The sequence below is a fragment of the Ahaetulla prasina genome, chromosome 13, assembly GCF_028640845.1.
Source record: "Ahaetulla prasina isolate Xishuangbanna chromosome 13, ASM2864084v1, whole genome shotgun sequence".
Taxonomy (NCBI): Eukaryota; Metazoa; Chordata; class Lepidosauria; order Squamata; family Colubridae; genus Ahaetulla; species Ahaetulla prasina.
In genome coordinates, this window is record NC_080551.1 from 26,802,740 (window position 1) to 26,824,552 (window position 21,813).

The window sequence follows — 21,813 nt, forward strand, 5'->3', positions numbered from 1 at the left end:
GATGGTTGATCCCTTGGAAGCCAGTTGTAACCTTCCCAAATGGCTTCCGACAAGCAAAGTCAGGGGGGAGGAAGCCAGAGCAACTGAACAATCGCATGAGTCATGTAACAACTGCAGGGATTTGCTTAGCAACTGTGGCACAGAGGTCATAAAATAGGGCACAATTCACTTAGCAACTGGCTTCCTTAGCAATGGAAATTTTGGGCACCATTGTGGTTGTAAGTGAAGGATTGCCTATATTCTCCCACATAGGAATAACAATGCAAGGGGAAAAGAGGGACTTTATTTCTTGGCAGTAACCTAAGTGGATGAAGGTTCCCATAAAGCCTCTGGAGGGGGCAGATGGGTCCTGGGGAAAAGACATTCACAGATGAAACCACAACAGTGAGAGCTTTGTATCTAACTTACTAACATTGCAGCCATCTGAGGGGAACCATAAGCAATTTGGCCATAGAGCAACCGAAATTTTTACCACAGTATCTCCGATCCCTCTGTCTGGAAGAGGCAGATCAGACGAAGCCAAACCATCCAGGTGGAGTCTGCAGCCAATGCTGAGCAGGAAGAACCCAGGTGCTCCACAGCAGCCAGGTGCTTCCCCCCCCACCCCCAAGCTCAAAGCCTTAGGCTGCTGGTCATGAAACTCCAAGAAGGGGCTTGTGCAGTCACCAACACACTCACTTTGAGAAGTCTGGCTGTTGATGAATTTCTTGACCAGAACATCTGTGGTCTGCGTGTACAAATTCAGGGCATACTTGAGAGACTGCAAGTTTGGACTTTTCTCCAGGAAGCTCTTTTTCAGCCCATTTCCTCCGGCATGAAAATATTGCTAAAAAAAGGGCAGAGATGAGAATTCATTCACCGGGTCTCGGGCCTCCCAAGATGATTTGAGTGGCCCAGGTGCCGTAGGCATAGGAAGCCAGTTTTCCTAATAGGAAGTTATCACCTTAACCGTGAGTTAAGCCAAAAGGTTGCTTTGGAAGACGACAGACGCCCACAGCCAGAAGCACCTGGTAGGGGGCTGACATGCTGTGGCTGAGTCAGCCAGGTGTTGCCTGGGGGGAAACACCCCCACAGATGCTCTGGCCAAACTGAGAGATGAGAAAAAGATGGAAAAGTCCATTTTTGTAGGATTCTACCTGAGGGAGGCTCAACTCTCCATTAAAGCTCTTGTCCCTGTTTCTATGAAACAGCTGACTAGGGAATGATGATTCAGCCCCAAGCAATCCGTGGCTCTTTTGCATTAAACACAACTTCCTGCAACACCAGAACTGGCTGGATTCAGCTTTTTGCTCCACACAGTAGCCCATCTCCCATCTCCCCCTATCCACCCCCATCTAGGCCACATGGCCTATGAACCAGGTCTCTCTGTGCTTGACTGAGCCGTGTCAAACATGGACCCATCAAGGCCACAAAAGGCATTTGACGGCACCCTCAGGTACGCAATGAAAAGCATAAACGCAGAAGGCCATGACAAGAAAAAGCTGTCATGCAAACAAGAATGGTTATGCAAGCTGGCTTGTAACTCTCTGAAATCTGCTGTCGATTTGTTGTGTTTCTCTGCTAAAGAACAGGCACTGAATTTTTCCTTACCTTTCTCACTGCTATTCCTACTACATCTTTAAAGTCCTGTGGCAATTCTATGTTTTTCCACTTAATAAATTTCATAATGCCAAATGAAGAGTTAAAACAGCTTTTAAAGTCTTGGGGGAAACTACATAACATAACTCCCACAATGAAGACCTCATCCCTTTGCCTCTTAATCACAGAATGATGAAAAAACCCTCTTTTTATCCTACCAGGCTTCTCAATTGTCCTGACCTTCTTGCCTCCAGCTGGGGCTGATGTATATTTAAACTGACCAAGTTAGCTTAGTCTCCTCTTGCTACTAAAAGAGAAACCTAATTAATTTATGGCATTTTTAAATGGTTAACTATTTTTGTCTTTCAAAATCCATGTCAACCCATTTTCCAGGTCCAAGGGATGATAGCCTGCTGGGCTGGTGCTTGAGAGTATCAGACTCAGGAGGTTCAAGGAATCTGGACAGATGGAGGGATGAACTCACTTCTACACCATCACCGCCTTCACTGCTGTTCTGCCCCAACCTCAACCCACTGGGCACACCCTCCTGCCACTCTACCTTGATGGTGGCCAGAACTACTTCCATTATTGCACACTGCCTTAAGGTCAGGCTTTTTGCTTCTTCTCGGATGACGTGGTCCTGGAAAAAACAACAGCAACTGAGGAACTGGAGGTGAGACATCTTCCTGCACCAACCATACCCTCCACCTCATGTCTGCAACAAGCCTTCTTGCCATGGGAATATTCCAACACGGTGGTCACGGTGGTCATCAAAGGAGGGGACATCATTCTCACTGCAGCCCCTCGGGTCTCTGAGAAAAAGCTCCCCAGGCTAAGATGGAGGAAGGGAAGCTGCACCAGGGCCATCAGCCTCCAAGTTCAGGTGCAAGCTATCTCTGAATTACAGTTGCTGAAGAACAGGATCAAAGGAGGCCATTGTCTCCTGAGTTTTGGGGTTTCCCAAGGCATCTGGCCAGACTGGCTCTTGGCCTCTTTCTCAAAGGCAAGCGCAGGCATCTCTGCCCCTCTCCTCGACCCAGACCGGCTTACCTTCAGCTTTGATAGCTGGCTGAAATCTTTGGCTGCACTGAGAATCATCGGAGGGCCCTGAGGAGAAGCCAAGGAGGGGAAGGTGAGGCACAATTCCCAAGCCATCCTCACCTCCAAGTGTGGGGCAGGGGAGGCCCAGTGCGGTCTCTGGTCCCTCGGGCTCTGTGTTCAGGGGAAGGATGCCATGCACAAATACAAAGAGGGCACCTCAAGGCCACCAGCTGAACACTCCAGGAGCGAACTGCCAGCCCATTAAGATAGACCAAATGAAGAATCTTGTTATTTTCTTGGCCCAGGTTCAAGTCCCTCTGACTGTTGCCTTAGTAGCGGTTCCCCCTCTACATCAAATGGCCAAAAGGAGGGCATAGCCCCACAGGAGCCGGCGCTGCACCCACTACCAGCCCTCATCTTTAAATGCTAAAGAGAGAACAAGAAGGGTACCCACCATTTCTTCTTGCAAAAGGAGCTTCATCTTTGGAACGTCTGCCCTTCACATGAGTGAAGGGCTGAATACCTGAGCACCTCCCTTGTCAGGGTGGGTAAGCTAAATTTTTGCAGTTGAATGCAGGAGGAGCTGCCCATGGGTTGGGGTGGCTTGGAGACTCACGGATTGGTCTGCCAGGGGTGGGAGCACAATCTGCCTTTCTATTTTGCTCAGGACCAACTTCCAGAGCTCTTTCAAAAGCCGTTTCAGAACAGTCTTCTCACAGATTTTTGCTGAGGTACTTAAGCTGCAAAGAAACAAACCATTTCTGTCTCGTGTCCTGATTTTGCCCATGTCAGCCAGAGGGATCTGCCAGCAGATGACCCCAGATGCAGCACACTAGATGAGGCCTCCTCAGGGAAAGCACAGATGCTTCCCCAGCCCCCTCCCCAAGAACTGTACAGGACGGAGACTTGGGGTCCAACCCTCTACCCTGAGGAGCCTTCCCTTCATAGGAAGGCCAAGGGAGCAGGAATAGCCAGGACGAGCTGCCAACCAAACCAAGCCAGAGGGTTGGGGAAAGGGAGCGATGAAGGGAGGGCTGGAAGAGCAGGAAGGTCTCATCCAGAAGGCTTGAGCATTAGAAGGGTGCTGGGCAGAGGCTTACTGCTTAGCACTGGTGCCCACCCTCCTCCCCCCATTTTTCCCCAGCTGTGGCACCATCTGTCAAACGTGCCAGTTCACTGGCACCCCCCTCCTGTGCTTACGTTTTGTCAAGGAAATCCATCAAGGGGCGCAGCACAATCTCAGCCTGCACGGCGCTGTTGCTGCCTGCTGCTCCTCCGTCTCCTTTCATCCGATTTAACTCCAGGCTCATTTGGGTCACACATTCCTCAATGAGAAGCTGGAAACTAGGAGAGGGGAGGGGAGGGGATCCAGATGCCTCCTGCTGCTGCCCACCACCATCTCTGTAATGCTGGGGTCCCTGCTGCTGCCCTCCTCCCCCTCCCCAGCTCTGGCTGCACCAAGGGATCTCATTGGGGTCCCGCAGGGATGCGGGAGGCAGGGGGAAGTGAGGAAGCTGCCTTGATCCAGGTTTCCTAGGGCCACTTGTACTGAAAGCCCTTTGCAAAGCATACACACCTTCTTTTCCTCCCTTTACTATTACTGCTGCTGCTGCTGCTGCCACCTCTAGGTCCTTGTTTCTTCCCCCCTTCCCTTCCCATGGATGCCAAAGAAACAGTTGTGTATCTGGAAATCTATTACTGTCTATGGAATATAGTAATAATCTGACTTTTAGGAAAATCCCTTATCGGTCAAGTTACTAAAACTGGAAACAGTGTCACATAAACACATAACAAAACCAGAACCACAGAATGCTAAAACCTGCTTTTAAATCATCTAAAATTTATCCAGACTGAAGCTAATTGTACAGTAACCACCAAATAGAAGCTAATTTCAACTCTAAGCTCCATCTGTTTTAAAGAAACCCTTGGTCATAGCCACCTGGCCCCTCAGAGGCACACAAATACAGGTATGTTTCTCCAACGAGCCCCTGTGCTGCCCTTTTTCCTTTCTGCAGGTGTCTAGATTAGATTAGATTAACAGAGTTGGAAGGGACCTTCTAGGTCATCTAGTCCAATCCTAAACAGGAGACCCTACACCATTTTTGACACATGAAGCTCCAATCTCTTCTTGAAAGCCTCTAGTGAAGAAGCTCCCACAACTTCTGAAGACAACTTCTGTTCCATTGGTTGATTGTTCTCACTGTCAAAAAATGTCTCCTTGTTTCTAGCTTGAATCTCTCCTTGAATCTCCTGGGCTCAAGGCATAGGGAGGCAGCTGGGGATCCATAGGAAGAGGAGGAGAGCCCCATGGAGAGGAACCTGTCCTTACCTGGCGCTGTAAGCTAGGCCGAGCTCATCTAGGACGCTGCTGAGCTTGGTCTGCAGCTCTTTCAAGGTCTCACTGGCCTCAGGGTCCAGCTGAAAAGAAGGCAGGGGCGAGATTAGCTGCTCCTCCTCCTCCCCCCTGACCTCCATTCGCTGGCATAATCAACAGGCAGAGATAAAATCCCCATCCATTAGACGGCATTAATGGAAAACCAGCGTGGAATTCAGCACTTCTTGGGCTGAAAGGGGAATATCCTGAGGCCTCTCAAGACACAAATGGCAGCTGCCTCTCCCTCTTTGGCCTGCCCTGGGGCCCCTGGGGAGGTGAAGCGGACCCATTGGGGGGGGAGGGGGGGCAACTCCGAGGTCCGGAAGTCGCCCCTCAGCTGTCAGGGCTCCCTCCCCCAAAGGCTCCACAGAGCAGCCCACAGCTCCCCATCCCACCCCACCCTTTGAAGCTGGTTGGATTACAAGAGGGGGTTTCCACGCTGTTTTGCATTAATGGTGGACAGAAGCCAAGCACCCGGCAATGAAACATGTGCAAGGAACTCTTGGAGGCCATGCCAGTTCTTGAGGAAGGACTGCAGAGAAGAAGCTGTTGGTGACAGTCCAGGAAGGCTGCGACTGTGCCGGCTTTTTCCCCAACACAGCTTGGCAGCACCCGGTGTGCTTCAAGCAAGCCCGGTGCCACCTGCATTCTACCCATCTCTCGGGCACAAGACACGCCACAGAGGCAGCACCTCTTGGCAAGCGCAGGGAGCCCTCAGGAAGGGCAGGGGACACCATGCAACCACCCCCCCCCCGAGCTGTCACAGAGAATGTGGGCGGGGGATTGAGAGAGCGGCTCAGGAACCTCACCCTCTGCCTCACCAAATTCACTCATAAACAGCAGCTGGGGGTTCGGGGTGCCTACAGCTTTCTGGAGAGCTCCCAGTTTTGTCCTGGATGCTGATGTTCCCCTTCAGGTGCGTCCCTGTTTGTGTGCCATGGGGCCCTGGAGGACACTGCCTGGAGTTACATGTAGTAAGGGGGGGAGCACAAGGAACTGAATCCATGGTACTGAAATGGTGGAGGCCTTGTTTCAGTCCAGGTGGGCAAACAGGTTCCTCGCAGCCCCCCTAAACTCCGAAATGTACATGGCCCAGCCTGGTCTCAGCCAGCTCCCCCCTTGCTGTCCCCGTGGCTGCAGGAGAATGGCTTCTTGCCCCAGGTTCTCCTAGGAGCTCCTGCTGCTTGGGCTGAGGGCCCCTCCACTCTCTCCTGAGCCCGAGTGGAAGGAGAAGGGGGTGCTATGTTCTGCAGTCCTTTAGTGAGGTTGGGGGAGATTGGGGAACTGATCATCTCTCGCCTGGACACAGTAGAAGGGAGAAAGTCAAATATAGTCCCCCTCCTGGAAATGTTGCAACCCACACTGGAGGTCACCCCGTGTGTGTTTGTGTGGAAGGGAGCACAAGGGAGCCTGTGCACGTGTACATTTGCTGCCGTTCCTTACACCCTTGTGGTGGGCCTTAATCTGCACCATCTGAAGGCAGCTCTTTCCTCTTGCCCAATCAGTTCCAGGAGTCAATCAATTGAAGTCAGAGAGCTTCAGATTAACCTGCAGCTTCTAATACTACCAGATCATTTTGAAAGCCAACTGCCTCATCCTCTGATTTTCTGTCCATGGAAAAATAGGCGCACAGACTGGGCAGCCAGGAGGATCTTTCTAATGACTGCATATCTCTGCAGGCACCCCTTTCACACAGAGACCCACAGACCTCGCCCGTGCAACTCTTCTGCACCCCAAACAAGTGGCTGGAAACAGGACACATGACAACATCACAAACCTCGTAGGAAAAGTGTTTGCCTTCTTGCTTCTTCTCAAGGATGGCAAATTAAAGGCAGTAGACAAAGACAGGATGACACATTACAGACAAACATGGGCATGCCCACTCCCCTGCCTCGAGCTATGACTGGCATGACTGGGTACAAATCAATTACATGCAAGGTGCCCAGAGAAGGCTAACCTAGACAGGTGGATGAACTTGCTTATTGGGTGAATCTCCCCCATGGCAGGGCATAGCAGAAGAATAATCAGGGAATGGAGCGCAGCTCTAGGCTGGCATCATATCTTTCTCTTGGCTTTTGGTCAGGAAAGAGAACCAGCTCTTTTGGCCTGGGAGCTCTTCTGGCATCATTGCAGTAGGAAGGGGCCAATGACTCTAGATCTGTTCTTCTCTGCATTTGGGGGAGTTGAAAAGGCAAAATGGCAAAATTGCCCCTCCCGCCTCCAAATAGAAACATTAGCAATGAGGGGGGCCCTCACACTGCTTAGCCCCCATGACAAAAAAGCCATATCTGACATCTCTCCAGAAGAAGTAAATGGGGAGGAGCTGCCTATGGCCTCCTATTGTTGAGCCAAAATTAAATAAGGTGACGGGCTCCCATCCTGTTGGAGGAAGAGAAGCTACTGGCTTCAGCACAGCCAATGCGGGTGCTCTACCCCATGCCTAAAGGCATGGAACCCAAGACGACTTAGGGCCGGGCCTATTCAACATCTGTCAGTCACTGACCACCCTGTCAGCCACTTCCTTTCTATGGCTAATGCTGCCCCCCTTTCTCTTGGGAAGAGTTTAGTGTTCAGTTGAAGGTGGCAGTCGACACTCACCTCTTTCCCACCCATGGCTTCAAACATCTTCTCAAGCTGTACTCGCAGCTGCTGAATGTTGTTCATCAAGATGCAGGGCTGGAGACCACAAGGACGAAAGTTGTCTTAGCTGCTGGGAGAGAACTGACTGGGCAAGAGATCACAAGAAAGGAGCAAAACGGCTGGTTCAGTAGTCCTCAAAGACCACCTGGAGGTTTGTAAGCCACCCGACCGAATGAGGTGCGGGAAAGAAGAGGTGCGTGGTGGCAAAGACCTCACCTGTTCTTTGTCCATTATTCGGCCAAGCCATTTTCAGCAGCAAAGCCCTCCCTTTCCCCTCCAAGTGATCAGCTTGGGTTCAGTGCCATTTCTCTCTCACTGGCAATTTCCACCACTGGGCACATAAATCTGGTTCTCTGCTTCCATGCCACTGAGCCTACCTCTTTTGACTGTGAGCTAAGCAGAACTTTAAATGTATCATTATGGTTATTCTATGCGGGATGGTAGGTATCCTAAAAGCTAGTTCCCCTTGTCCTTGTCCCTTCCTTCCAGGGATGGGATTGACAAGCAGAAGGACCTCCAAAAGGAAATTCAAGAGGAAAAACAGAGTGGAAGATGACCAAAACTGGTATAGCACCTGGGAAGAAGGAATGTTCTCTACTTTTCTAGGGATTATTCTGCCAATCATGGCCACCACATTGATGCCTTCTGTCCATTGTTGGAAAACAACTTTGGATACTGAAAAACAACCCATCCTTTCTCTGGACCCACCATAGTGCTGCGTGTCATGGATTCCTCAGAATCAGAAGACTGATAGGGAAAATCATCTGGCTCTCCACCCACCAGACAGCTGTGTCTGCTTTTGTACTAAGTGACAAACTTCTACGTTGGAGAGAAAGCAAGAATGTGCAGGTTTTGGCCAAGTGCCCAGTCCTAAAATTAGGAGACTGCCATGAAACATCAGGCCAAGTCAATCCTTCTAAGGAAGAGTCAGGAATCCAGACTTTCTGAAACATGGCTGGAGGATGGGCCGTACCACTCACTAATTCCTTGACTGACATGTCAGTCTTTAGGAAATCACGGGTTCTTGGGCCTCCTTCGCATCAACTGGACCTTGTTTTTCTGACAAAACCACCCCACTCCTAAAATTGGCCTCAAATTAATCTCAGTTGGCTTCTCCAGACTCAAATTGTTTACTGCTGCTTTTGTATTTAGCATCACTTCTGTCTTCATGAGGACTTTGTGGTAGGGAAGTTGGTAGAGTTTCTACTAAGCTTTGGGAGGAGGTGTCTTCAGCAGATCGGCTAACATTTATTTTGGGGAGAAAGGATTTCCATGGCCAGGAGTTGTGGACTCCTCATCAGCTGATCAGCAGCCTCAAGCTGCACAATGCTGGACAATACCTTTGGTTATCCAGTTGTCAAAGGCTTCGGAAAGAAAGGAGATGGCATCCTTCCACAGGAGGAACATTGCTATGGCAAGGCTGGGTCTGGCTTAGGCTGGGTATTGTGAAGGGCCCCTGGTTGTTCCCTTAGCCTGCAAAACTGCCTTTTGGGCTACTGATCAGTAAACAAGAGATCTCAAAATACTGAGGAAGTGATTTGCAGAGCAAACTGATAGGGTCACTATGCAACAAAGGAGAGCAGACAATTTACCTCCACCTCATTCCCCTTGTGGTCTTCGGTTCCCTATTGATCATACAATGGTTACAAAACATAGTATTAAATTTGAAAAAGTAGCAATCAAACTTTGCTCACCACATTTTCCTTATCACAGTAAGAACTGAAATCCTTTGTTATAATTGCAGCATACTGAGTAAGCACTTTGTGGATTATCTAGAACAAAAGAAAAAAGTTACTGTGGAACAGTGCTACTATTCTAAAATATGGCACCATCTGGGCCACTCTTAGAGTTGGAAGGAATGAAGCTAAGTGTTTGCCCTCAGAAGAGCACTGAGATCCTTTTTCATGCCAGACGCTCTGTGACAGGCCTTCCTATGCAGATGGCATTCATCTTGACATTCCTAGAGCTTAATGTATCCTAAAGACCAGTTTTTGGAAAATGATTTATAAAGAAGGGTCCAAGAAGATCCCCAAAAGTGTATCTCTTCTGGCTAAAACTGCGGAAGCCCAGGGAGGTCATTTACTAAAACTAAATAGGGGTGGGGGAGAGTTGGTGGGAAAAAGGCATATCACAGTGCCCCTTCCTAGAGACCAGGGAGTGCTTCAGTCCAATAAATGGAAACAGGCCACTCCTGGGAGCTTCCCTGAAAAGTTGGACGGGCATCTCTCAGGTCATCAGGTGAAGACGCTTCTGTTCATTTAGGCCTTTTTATAACTTCTCATCTTGACCCCTCCTTTTAATATTCATATGTTTGCATTTGTTTTTTTTCTTCTGAGTGGTAATGTTACATTTTATGTTTATTTATTATTTATTTATTTGATTTGATTTTTATACCGCCCTTCTCCCGAAGGACTCAGGGCGGTGTACAGGCATAATAAAACCGACAATACAATATACAAGTTTAAAATACGATTTAAAAAACTTATTTAAATTAGCCCAGTGATTAAAATTTACCATACTTTACCCGTTTAAAATTAATAAATTTAACAATTAAAATCCCAATTTAAGCCAGCCCCGCGCGGATAAAAAGATGAGTCTTGAGCTCGCGACGAAATGTCCAAAGGTCAGGTATTTGGCGTAAACCCAGGGGAAGCTCATTCCAGAGTGTGGGAGCCCCCACAGAGAAGGCCCTTCCTGGGGCCGCCAGCCGACATTGTTTGGCGGACGGCACCCTGAGAAGTCCCTCTCTATGGGGCGTCGGGTCTGTGGGAGGCGTGTGGTAACACCAGGCGGCCCCGTAAGTACCCAGGTCCTAAGCCATGGAGCGCTTTAAAGGTCATAACCAACACCTTAAAGTGCACCCGGAAGGCCACAGGCAGCCAGTGCAGGCTGCGCAGGGGCGGTGTTACATGGGAGCTACGCGTAGCTCCCTCTATCACCCGCCCAGCTGCAGTCTGGACTACCTGGAGCCTCCCGGCGCACTTCAAGGGAGCCCCATGTAGAGAGCATTACAGTAATCCAAGCGAGAGGTAACGAGCGCATGAGTGACTGTGCATAAGGCATCCCGATCAAGGAAGGGGCGCAACTGCCGAACCAGGCGAACCTGGTGGAAAGCCCTCCTGGAGACGGCCGTCAAATGATCTTCAAACGACAGCCGATCGTCCAGGAGGACACCCAAGTTGCGCACCCTATCCTTTGGGGCCAGTAACTCGCCTCCAACAGCCAGCCGCGGCTGCAGCTGACTGAATCGGGGTGCCGGCATCCACAGCCACTCCGTCTTGGAGGGATTAAGCTTGAGCCTGTTTCTCCCCATCCAGACCCGTACAGCCTCCAAACACCGGGACAGCACTTCAACAACTTCATTGGGGTGGTCCGGGGTGGAAAAGTACAGCTGGGTGTCGTCAGTGTACTGCTGGTATCTCACCCCGAAACCACTGATGATCTCACCCAACGGCTTCATATAGATGTTGAACAGCAGGGGCGAGAGAATCGACCCTGGGACCCCACAAGTGAGGCCCCTCGCGGTGACCTCTGCCCCCTGTCAACACCGTCTGAGACTGGTCGGAGAGATAGGAGGAGAACCACCGATATACGGTGCCTCCACTCCCAATCCCCAACCGGCGCAGCAGGATACCATGGTCGATGGTATCGAACGCCGCTGAGAGGTCTAATAGGACCAGGGCAGAGGAACATCCCCTGTCCCTGTCCCTCCAGAGATCATCCACCAATGCGACCAAAGCTGTCTCCGTGCTGTCTCCGGGTCGGAAGCCGGACTGGAACGGGTCTAGATAGACATCTTCATCCAGGTGTTGGGGCAGCTGTCGCGCCACGGCACTCTCTACAACCTTCGCAACAAAACGAAGGTTGGAGACTGGACGATAATTACCCAAAATAGCTGGGTCCAAAGAGGGCTTCTTAAGGAGGGGTCTCACCACCGCCTCTTTCAAGGCGGCAGGGAAAACCCCGTCCAACAAGGAAGCGTTGATAATCCTCTGGAGCCAGCCTCGTGTCACCGCCTGAGTGGCCAGTACCAGCCAGGAAGGGCACGGGTCCAGTAAACATGTCGTGCCGTGAAGCCTCCCCAACAACCTGTCCACGACCTCGGGAGCCACAGGGTCAAACTCATCCCAAATGTGCTCAACAAGACGTGCCTCCTCTCCCTCGCTTGGATCATCCCAAATTCGGTCCAGACCGTCCCTCAGCTGAACGATTTTATCGTATAGATAACCACTAAACTCCTCGGCTCGTCCCTGTAAAGGGTCATCCCGCACCTCCTGATGTAGGAGAGAGCGGGTCACCCGAAACAGGGCGGCCGGGCGGTTATCTGCCGACGCAATGAGGGTGGAGGCGTAGGAGCGCCTCGCTTCCCTCATTGCCACTAGGTAGGTCCTAGTATAGGTCCTAACTAGTGTCCGATCAGCTTCGGAGCGACTGGACCTCCAGGTGCTCTCTAGGCGTCTTCGGCGTTTCATCTCCCTCAGCCCCTCGGAGAACCAAGGGGCCGGACGAGATCTACGCCGGGTCAGAGGCCGCAAAGGCACGACACGGTCCAGGGCCCCGGCCGCGGCCTGCTCCCAGGCCACGACCAGTTCCTCAGTTCCGTGTTGATTTATCTTCTTTGTTACATTTAAACTCTTATTGCTTTTATTTCATTTGGATGTTCTCTTAAGCTGCCCAGAGAAACGTGTTATGGGGCAAGGTGGCATCTGAAGAAAGGAGACCTGAGAAATGGCATATGGCTTAATAAGAACTCTAAAATCCCTCCCAGAGGCCACCTCCACACGTGAATCGAGCGGAGGAGTGGGGCGCAGAGCAGAGAAGTTGGTTTCAGCAGAATTCTGGATTCCTGACCCTACTGTATTCTGGTTATCTTATTTCTCTTCCAGTGGATGGAAACCACATTAAAAAGCCATGGCTTTCTGTGCCTGGACGGATCCACAGAAATTACCCTGCTGCTGAATCTTAATGGGAATTCTATCAAGCTGGTATCTTGACTTCTTCTCTTGAACTCCCCAAGCATTCTTTATGTAATGTGTGAATTCCAAGTTTTCTACACAGATCTTTTTGCCTTGAGATTTATTTTGATATGCCACAGAGCTAGAAAGAGGAGGTACCCTTTGATGGGACAAAAAGCAAATAGTCTCAAGGCAGGACATCCATTTTATTCTGTTGTGATCAGCTTTCACATGTAGCTCAGGATCCACTACAAGGCAACAATACAACACAAGAGCACCCACCTTTGCAAATTTTCTCATGAGATGAGAAAGTGCTGCAGGATTAGGACATTCCAGCTTCTTTATGATCTCAAAGCTCTGGTTGAGCTGTGTGAAAACATCTACCACTGAGCAAGAGAAGAGGGCATGGTCTGATGTGGGCTGGAACTGCAGGGAGAAGAAAAAACAAGACATGCTGTGCAGAAGTCTGGTGTGAGGAGCTGCTTCTTCTCAAAAGATGTGACTGTGCTGTTGCTTCAGGGTAGTAGCCCTGCAGGACTGGATCTGAAGAAAGAGGGCCTTGGATATCATCCCAAAGTCTATCGCTTAGAGAGGCTGCAAGGTGGTGACCACTCAAGGGATCTTCCTGCTCAGGGACGTTGGCTGATACAACAGCAGTGCCTTTCCCTTTCTTGGGATCAGGCCACAGTTCCTGAGAGTTCTAGCTCCCCGCTCTCATTTTATGGGAAAAGGGCCAGCGATATCTAGCAGGGGTTAGGGCGGTGGGGGTTTGGCCTTCATTTCTTGATGCTGCTCACCCCATCTTTCTTGTCCCTTCCCAATGCGCCGTGGAGGAATTCCATGGAGACGTCCTCATTTTCATCTAGCCACTGCATAACAAATGGCTCAAACCACCTAGGAGTGGACATATACGTGTGGGTGGGTTTTCTAGGCAGTCTTTTGTCTTAAAACCAGATTCCACTAAATTCACATTAAGACTGTACACTCAGAGGAGAATGGATTGTGCTGCTGTAAATGGATGTGTCTTCTTGCCCCTTTCCACCATGATGGCACACAGATAAGAGAACTGTCTTTTGCAAATAGGGGTAGAAATCAGGTTAGTTTAGTGGCTCTTTCACTTATTCTGTAAATGGTAATAGCAAGAAACTGTACCTTACGGTTTGGGGGGGAAATGATCTAAAAAAGGAAATGCCATGTAGAAGTGAAGGCTGTGAGTTTGCCTTCTGCCTCCGTCAACAATGAAAACTGGATTGATCATCTAGTCTGCTGCCCTCTTGGAGGGCAGAATCTCTCCAAACTACCTTTTCTTCAGTGCAATGATGGAAAAATCAACCATGATTTCTCCATGGCATCTTTGTGAGAAATGAGGAGTCAAGGAAAGGGGTTGGGTTTCTTTGAGTTCTAAATGCACACCAGTTTTAAGGGGTTCCAGTTTTAAGGCAAGAGCTGGACAAAGAGTGAAATTAGTCTGCATTCAATTTGGAAATGAAAGCTCAGTGCGGTCCCCATGCAAGTCCCATCCCTACTTCACTTACAGAGAGTACTCAGGCACGGTGTCTCTGAATGAGGGGAGCTCTTGCACATATTCATTATAAAACCATTTCACTTTGAAGTGTAAATTCATATAGTCTGTGCTCTTGCATAACCTGTGCTTCTCATGTTCTGTAATGGACACAAGACAATACAAAGATTTAATAAAGCTGCAGTCATAAATAAGATTATGGTCTCCTGGCACACATTTTGACTCCAGAAAAATAAATCATACTGGACTTTCACAACTGGCAGCTGCTTAATTTAATAGCCTGAGTAAGCGAGCCGCTGCCTAAGGTAACCGAATGTTCACGCTGGTATTCCTCTTCCCCAACTGTGTCCATAGGCTCACCAGGAGCTGTGCTTGATGAATACAGGGAGCCAGCCAAGGATTCTACATTTTGCTTTCAGAAGTGCTCAATCCAGTGGTGAAATCTGAACTGGTTTACTACCGGTACTCTGGCTGCGCATGCGCGCTGCGTGCATGCATGCGCAGTGCACAGCACGCACCAAATGCAAGGTGCACATGTGCATAGTGCAAGCTGAAAGGAGGCACGGGGTAAGTAGAATAGCGTGCGAGGGAGGAGGGGGATCAGCTGTGGCGCGAAATCTTTTTTTCTTATTTTTAAAAGCCTTTTTTTTACAACCTATTTGGCTGAATAGGTTGTAAAAAAAATGCTTTTAAAAATAAAAAAAAGGCTCTGACGATCAGGCAGCTCAGCTGTGATCGTCAGAACCTTTTTTTTAACCTTTTAAAAGCCTTTTTTATAACCTATTCGGCTGAATAGGTTGTAAAAAATGCTTTTAAAATAAAAAAAAAGGCTCTGACCATCGCAGGGCTCAGCTGTGATCATGAGCACCTTTTTTTACCTTTTAAAAGCATTTTTTAAAAGAACCGGCAAGCAGGTGACCGGGAGATTGGTGGGCGTGGGGGGGGGGGGCAGGGATTTTTGCTACCGGTTCTCCAAACCACCTGCCACCATCACTACTGGATCAGCTGATCCAGTCCGAACCGGGAGCATTTCACCCCTGGCTAAATTCCAACCTTCTTTTGAGTAGATTGTGACCAAGCTGCCCTTCATCTCTCTGCTGTCCAAAGTTCTTGTCAAGTACGGCACACAACTTGAATACAAATTTTATGTGGTTTTTGGAAGCCCCAAGTTGAAGTCAACCTCTCTTCTCCTAACCAGATCTATTGCCAGTATGGAAGATAGTTCCTTAGGTGGGCATTTTGCTTCATCTGAAACCTAATACCCTGTTTCCCCCCAAATAAGACATCCCCTGATAATAAGCCCAATTGGGCTTTTGAGAGCATGGCAATAAGGCCAAGCACTTATTTCAGGGTTCAAAAAAATATAAAACAGGGCCTTATTTTCGGGGAAGCAAGGTACTAACCACATTGTCTGTTTCCCTATCATCTCCTTCCACTTCCTGTTGCATCTATTGTTTTTGGAGGGGAAGCCAAGCATCTTCAAAGACTCTCTCTAGAAAGAGAAGAGAATGGGGCCGAGTGGAATTGCCTCTCCTCCTGCCCCAACATGCATACCCTGAAGTTGCAACCTGCCTGACCACCGCTGCTCCCCTTACCTTCCAGAGCAAACTTCATATCCTGTGCAAAGAGGACCCACATGACCTCTGCGCTGATTTTGCCCATGTTCAGCTCCTGAGGGAACCTGCAAGGAGCCAAGCAGGGCGCAATTAGCTCTTCCGGCAGCAGGAAGCCTTTCTGGCTCCTTCATCCTTCCCAGCTTGAAAATCTGGGATCTTAAGTCAACCCGGGCAGAGAGGAGGAACCAGGAAAGTTTCGCAGGGCCAAGGAGGGTGCCCAGAAAGTGACTCCAAGGCTCCTCTGGCAACCATGAAGGAGGGGCCACCTAACAATAAGGAAGCAGAACTGCTGCCAAGGGAACTGGTGCAATCCTCCTCTTGGGAGGGTGCAAGGGTAGGTATTCTGAAGGATCCCCAATACACTGGAGCAAGTTGCAGAAAAGCCTCAGCTTGCAACATAAAGTCGGAGGCAATTGGAAGGGAGTTGAGGGATCTTAGCTCAAGAATGTTGGCCTTTCTCGCCTTACTGGTTCAGGACAGGAGTGTAGGTAGCTCCGTCTTCATCAATGATGGTGATCATCAAGGTAATGAGCTGGGTCCAGAAATCCAAATTCTTAATCGTTGGACCCTGTTCCTCCCGAGGAATATCTTGCTTCTTACCCTGTTGGCCAAAATAAATAAAATGCTGCACCTGAGTTTCTCATTTCCAATGCTTAGTAAAAGCCCTGCAGAAAACACTTTCCAGGATTGCTATTTTTGGCAACTATTCCTCCTCGTTCTCCTCTACCTCTTGACACCCCAAAAGAACATTTCTAAAAGGATCTCTGTATAAGCACTTTGTGTCTGCTCAGAAACATCCTTTCTTGAGAGAGAGTTCTCGTCTTAGGCGAGGAAGTTACCCTCCTGCCTAGTTATGCACCATATTGCCTCTTAGCAACCACATCGATAGAATTTCTCCAAGATGGTCTTTCCCCAACCTGATTCTTCAGGTTGTCTAATGGTGCACCCCCTGCCACCATCCACCCACTTTCCTTCTCTTTCCATGTGCCTTTCCCAGCATTTCTCAAAGGCTCCTTGGTGCTTTCTGAGCTTGGTGGTTTTCTTGCAGATGTTTCATGAGTCTCACTACGAAACATCATCAGCGCTGGTAGGCTCTTAATTTATATTGTAGTGGCTTACGCTGTTAATGTTGGTGGTTCTTTGCTTGGGCTGTTAACTTGATTGGGGTTTTGTTTATTTCTTGATTGCTGGTCGACGTTTTTGATTGACATTAATCTTGGTGTTAATCTATGCTCATCTAGGTATTGAAGGGTTAGGGGTTTTTTGTTTGTTTCTGGCTTTTTGATTGACTCTTTTGCACAATATTGATTGATTTATATTTATAGTTCTATAACCCAACAAGACAGACACAGACTTCAGAGGAGAATTAGAACTGCAGAAAAAATAATTGCTACCAACCTGCCTTCCATTGAGGACTTGTATACTGCACGAATCAAGAAGAGGGCCGTGAAAATATTTACAGATCCCTCACATCCTGGACATAAACTGTTTCAACTCCTACCCTCAAAACGACGCTATAGAGCACTGCACAACAGAACAACTAGACACAAGAACAGTTTTTTCCCAAACGCCATCACTCTGCTAAACAAGTAATTCCCTCAATACTGTCAAACTATTTACTAAATCTGCACTATTAATCTTCTCATCGTTCTCATCACCCATCTCCTTCCACTTATGACTGTATGACTGTCACTTTGTTGCTGGTAATCCTTATGATTTATATTGATATTGTTTCCTGATTGCTTATTTTAGCCTATGACTATCATTAAGTGTTAAATCAAGTGTTAAATTTATACCCTATGACCATCATTACCTTGATGAAGGTATCTTTTATGTACACTGAGAGCATATGCACCAAGACAAATTCCTTGAGTGTCCAATCACACTTGGCCAATAAAAATTCTATTCTATTCTATTCTATTCTATTCTATTCTATTCTATTCTATTCTATTCATAGTTCTAGACCACTCATGCATCTCCCTTGCATGTAGATTTTGTTTTATGTTTATGGATTTATTGATGGCTGATTTGTCAGAGTGCCAAGCTGAGAGCTGCCAAACAAGCTAATGATAAACAGTCCAACCAAAGAACCACCAAGACCAGGGATGTCAAATTCAATTTCATTGAGGGCCACATCAGGGTTGTGTTTGACCTTGGAAGGCCAGAGTGGGTGTGGCTAGGGTGGGTGTGGTTAGCTTGACATCACTAGTGTCGGGGGCGCCTGTGGTAGCCTGAGCGCTCTGCCAGCAAAAATTGGTTCCCGAGCTCCATTTTCGGCTGCAACAGCCTCCTGCAACTCTCTGTCAGCGAAAAAGGGAGCTCGGGAGGGCCACGTGCAGCCCTCCTGAGCTCTATTTTCCCTGGCAGAGGCACCACGGGCCGATCCTTTGCTGTTTCCAGGGTGGCCCTGCAGGCCAGGTCTAAACACCCTGTGGGCCAGATCCAGCCCCTGGGCCTTGAGTTTGACACCCTTGGACCAACACTATTAGAGTTCAATAGACTAAGCAGGACCCTAGGAGGAACACTACCCCACTCTTTGGTCTTCCAGTATGGATAATTTAATTGCCAATCTCCTGTTTTTCATGGTTTTAAACCTGGTGTAAAGGTAGGACAGGACCAACCTCTCTCTAAGTGCATCTGAGGCCTCTTGAGCAGAAGAAGCGCGAAGGCACTCACCTGGTCCATTAACTGAGCATACAGGTCATGGCAGTTATCAAAAATATATCTGTATGTGGAATCCAAGCAGGCCCGGACACAGTCTTTCACAACGGTGCTGGCTCGAGGGGGACTCGGCAGCTCTAGAACCTAGGCAGGGAGGCACAGAACTGACTTACAGGCTTCTCCACTCTTACCAGCCATTAGTTTTGGCAACTTACCAGACACGAGAGGTCGCTAGCTGCAAGGTAACTGTTATCTTCCCTTCCACTGGCTTTATTCAAAGTTTAAAGCCAATATTAAAAAAGAATTCTGGAAATCTCCTGGATTTAGACTCTGATATGTAAACATCTAGGAGGAAGCTGAACTTACTTTCAGGCGAAAAAATGCAATGCTTGTCAGGAGATCGACAGTTGATTTTAGGTCCTGAAGCCTCTCCGGACTGCTGGCAGGAAAATTATCCTGTAGGTGAGCAGAACCAAGAAACGTAAAAGTCTGTATGGCAGGCGGCCAAGGAGGGGTCCAGGCAGACAGACCCTTTAGCCAGAGGAAGAAGCCCACCTTGCCCATCAACAGTAGGATGGAAGAACTGCCCCAGGCTCCACCCACACTTCTTGATCAAAGCCGGAGACATCCCAATCCTGTGCTCCATTAGTTCCCCTCCTGCTCAGCTGGCACAGCTAATCAAGGCTTTAGCCCAAATCTGCAACCTTCCCATGAAAGAAGGGGCATAGCTTCCAGTGTCCCCATATGTTCTACACGAGTGAGTCAGACTGAGCTGAGTCAGATTATCCCCCAAATCACCTTCCTCCCCATAACCAACTTTCTGCTTTCTCCTTGAAGAGAGGGAAACGAAGAGCTAAGAGTTGAAGGCCTCTCAGATGCCAAACAGAATAACTGGTGCTTTACAGCAGCTGCAGAGTGGAAGACAGCCAGTTGACGGGCAGCGTGACTTGGCCCACTAGCTACTCCATCATGGGGCTGCCCCAGGGGTGAAATCTAAAAATATTTGCTACCTACTCTGTGGGTGTGGCTTGGTGGGTGGGTGTGTCCTGTGACTGAGTGGGCGTGGTCAACTCAATGTTTAATAGTTTTTAATGGGGTTTTATTCTTATTTTAGTTTTTATTGGCCATAATTTGAATTAGTTTTTTATATTGTTCTTAACTCGTTTGATGTCTTCTATATGTATTTTATTGGCTGTGAACCGCCCTGAGTCCTTCGGGAGAAGGGCGGTATACAAATTGAATTAAATAATAATAATAATAATAATGATGATGATGTCACTCACAGCCATGCCCACTCAGTCACAACACCCCACCACCAAGCCACATCCACAGAACCCAGTAAGGGGGGGAAAAAATTCTATTCTGCCTTTTCCCTTTCCCTCGCCACCTGTTCTCCCTTCACCTAGGCCCCGGAGCTGCCACCTGCCTCAACAGGGTCGGGGAATGTACCATTCCCCAACTCCGGCCTTTCTCCAGAGCTGCCGCCCACTCACCACCCGCTCGCTGCCTGCTCGCCCTTTGCCTTTGGTCAGGGGCCGGGGCCCAGGGACGCCCCATTCCCTGAGGCCCGGAGTTGCCCCCTGCTCACCGCTTCCTCAACCGGGTCGGGGAATGCACCATTCCCCGATACCAGCCTTGTCCCGGAGCCGCCGCCCGCTCTTCCTTCACCACGAGGCATATACTTACTTTCCTCCAGTGGCTGGCTGCTGGGAAAGGCAAGCATCCAAAAGTTACCGGAGTTGCTCTCCTTGAATATGCCGCCTTGTTCTATGCGCCGGCTGCGCAAGCGCACACCCAACCTGCCGCTGATAAATAGATTAAATGGGTGTGCGCTTGCGCAGTCGGTGCATGGAACACGCAGCAATGGCAGCAGAAGATTAAAGGAGAGGGACTCTAACTTTTGGACTCTTGCCTTTCCTGGCAGCCAGCCACTGGAAGAAAGTAAGTATACGCTGCGTGGCGAAGGAAGAGCGGGCAGCGGCTCTGGGACAAGGCTGGTGTCGGGGAATGGTGCATTCCCCGACCTGGTTGAGGCAGGCGGCAAGCAGGGGGTGGTTCCGGGCTCTCAGGGGAATGAGGTATCCCTGAGCCCTGGATGAACGGCGAAGGGCGAACAGGCGGCGAGCGGGCAGTAAGTGGGCGAAGGAAGAGCGGGCGGCAGCTCCAGGGAAAGGCCAGAGTCGGGGAATGGTGCATTCCCTGACCTGGTTGGGGAAGGCGGTGGCTCCGGGGCCTCGGGGAATGGGCCCCGGCCCCTGACATGAGGGCGAACAGGTGGCGAGCTGCCTTCCCGGTGTTCTGGTGTCCAGCTTGCGAAGGCTGGATTGCGGGCCGTGGACTGGTTCGGGGGCGTGGACAGCCAGCGATTGCTACCGGATTGGCGAACCAGAACAAAACTCTGCTACCTACTCGTCCGATCCGGTAGCATTTCACCCCTGGGCTGCCCTCTGCCTGAGTTGGGCTTCGATCAAAATGGCTGGTTCTCCAGAGAGTGGGGAGAGGCAGAAACACCTATTTGCTTTGGAAGACGGAAAGCATACCTACCCTGTATTTAGAGAGATCAATCCTCAAGGAATTGTGCAACTGATCCAGGAGTTTGATGAACTTTTCTCTCTGCATGGTAAACACACGGAGCTGTCAGGACCAGCTGAAGAGAGGGCTATAGTGGTGGTCCACAAATTAGGAGCCCACAGGAGGGCATGCTCTATCCTGCTATCCCCAGGAAGAGCCAGCCTGGGAAACAACAGATGTGACCACCCGCCCAATTCCACTGACAAGTGCCATCTTCCTTGCTATGCCAGCCTCTTTGTGGAAACTAGTCTGCCGGCTGTAGTTGGTTAAGACAGTGGTTGGAGAAATAAAATCCTGAGTCAGTAGTCAAGGTCAGGAGCAGCAGTGGGCCTCCAGGAAAGCTCAGTTGGATGCATCATATTTTCCCCACCCAATGGACAGGCTGAAGTAAGTACTTCCTAAAATCGCAGCTGCCTCCAGGCTTTGGTTAAAAGATTGTCCTTTAGAGGAAAAGTACCTCTTCAGCACTCAGCATGCCCCTGTCTGCTACAATGCTAGAGAAGGTAAGAAGCCAAGAAAATGCATTCCCGATCAGGAGATCTCAATAGGGGTCCTGGGCAGGCACAGAAGAAATTGTTCTACTCTTTTATGCCCGTGAGGTCACTTGCTCATTCTCAACTAGCCTGTTCCCACATGGTCTTGGGTGATCAGCCAGAAAGAAAGCGAACTGCACCACCTCAAGAAATGGAGCAAGCAATGAAAGCCAGCCTCTGAGAGGGCTGATGTCTGGGGGGCTGCCTGCCAACTGTTTCTGAGATAAAGAGGGCTGTGCCTTGGCCAACCTGCCGAACCACAGAGAAGAAAGAGCATTCCTTCCCTTCAAGAAGCTTCTGCATCAGCTACAAGAGTTCATGT

General features: G+C 49.3%; 1 protein-coding gene across 5 annotated transcripts in view; it reads right to left on the bottom strand.

The window, feature by feature from the left end:
* Positions 1-21,813, bottom strand: part of UNC13C (unc-13 homolog C) — a 72,607-nt gene that overhangs the window by 4,259 nt on the left and 46,535 nt on the right. For 4 of the 5 annotated variants that reach the window (XM_058156248.1, XM_058156249.1, XM_058156250.1 and 1 more), the window contains 16 exons: positions 20,932-21,000; positions 18,754-18,843; positions 18,403-18,531; positions 16,194-16,327; positions 15,706-15,791; positions 14,124-14,250; positions 13,386-13,482; positions 12,871-13,014; positions 9,328-9,405; positions 7,592-7,669; positions 4,949-5,037; positions 3,820-3,963; positions 3,236-3,359; positions 2,629-2,685; positions 2,138-2,218; positions 679-826 (listed from right to left, as the gene is read on the bottom strand). In XM_058156248.1, the coding sequence (XP_058012231.1) occupies positions 679-826; positions 2,138-2,218; positions 2,629-2,685; positions 3,236-3,359; positions 3,820-3,963; positions 4,949-5,037; positions 7,592-7,669; positions 9,328-9,405; positions 12,871-13,014; positions 13,386-13,482; positions 14,124-14,250; positions 15,706-15,791; positions 16,194-16,327; positions 18,403-18,531; positions 18,754-18,843; positions 20,932-21,000 (1,675 nt within the window). Of the gene's footprint in view, positions 1-678; positions 827-2,137; positions 2,219-2,586; positions 2,686-3,073; positions 3,360-3,819; positions 3,964-4,948; positions 5,038-7,591; positions 7,670-9,327; positions 9,406-12,870; positions 13,015-13,385; positions 13,483-14,123; positions 14,251-15,705; positions 15,792-16,193; positions 16,328-18,402; positions 18,532-18,753; positions 18,844-20,931; positions 21,001-21,813 lie in introns of those variants that run through there. The other variant, XR_009152011.1, reaches the window with a different exon arrangement.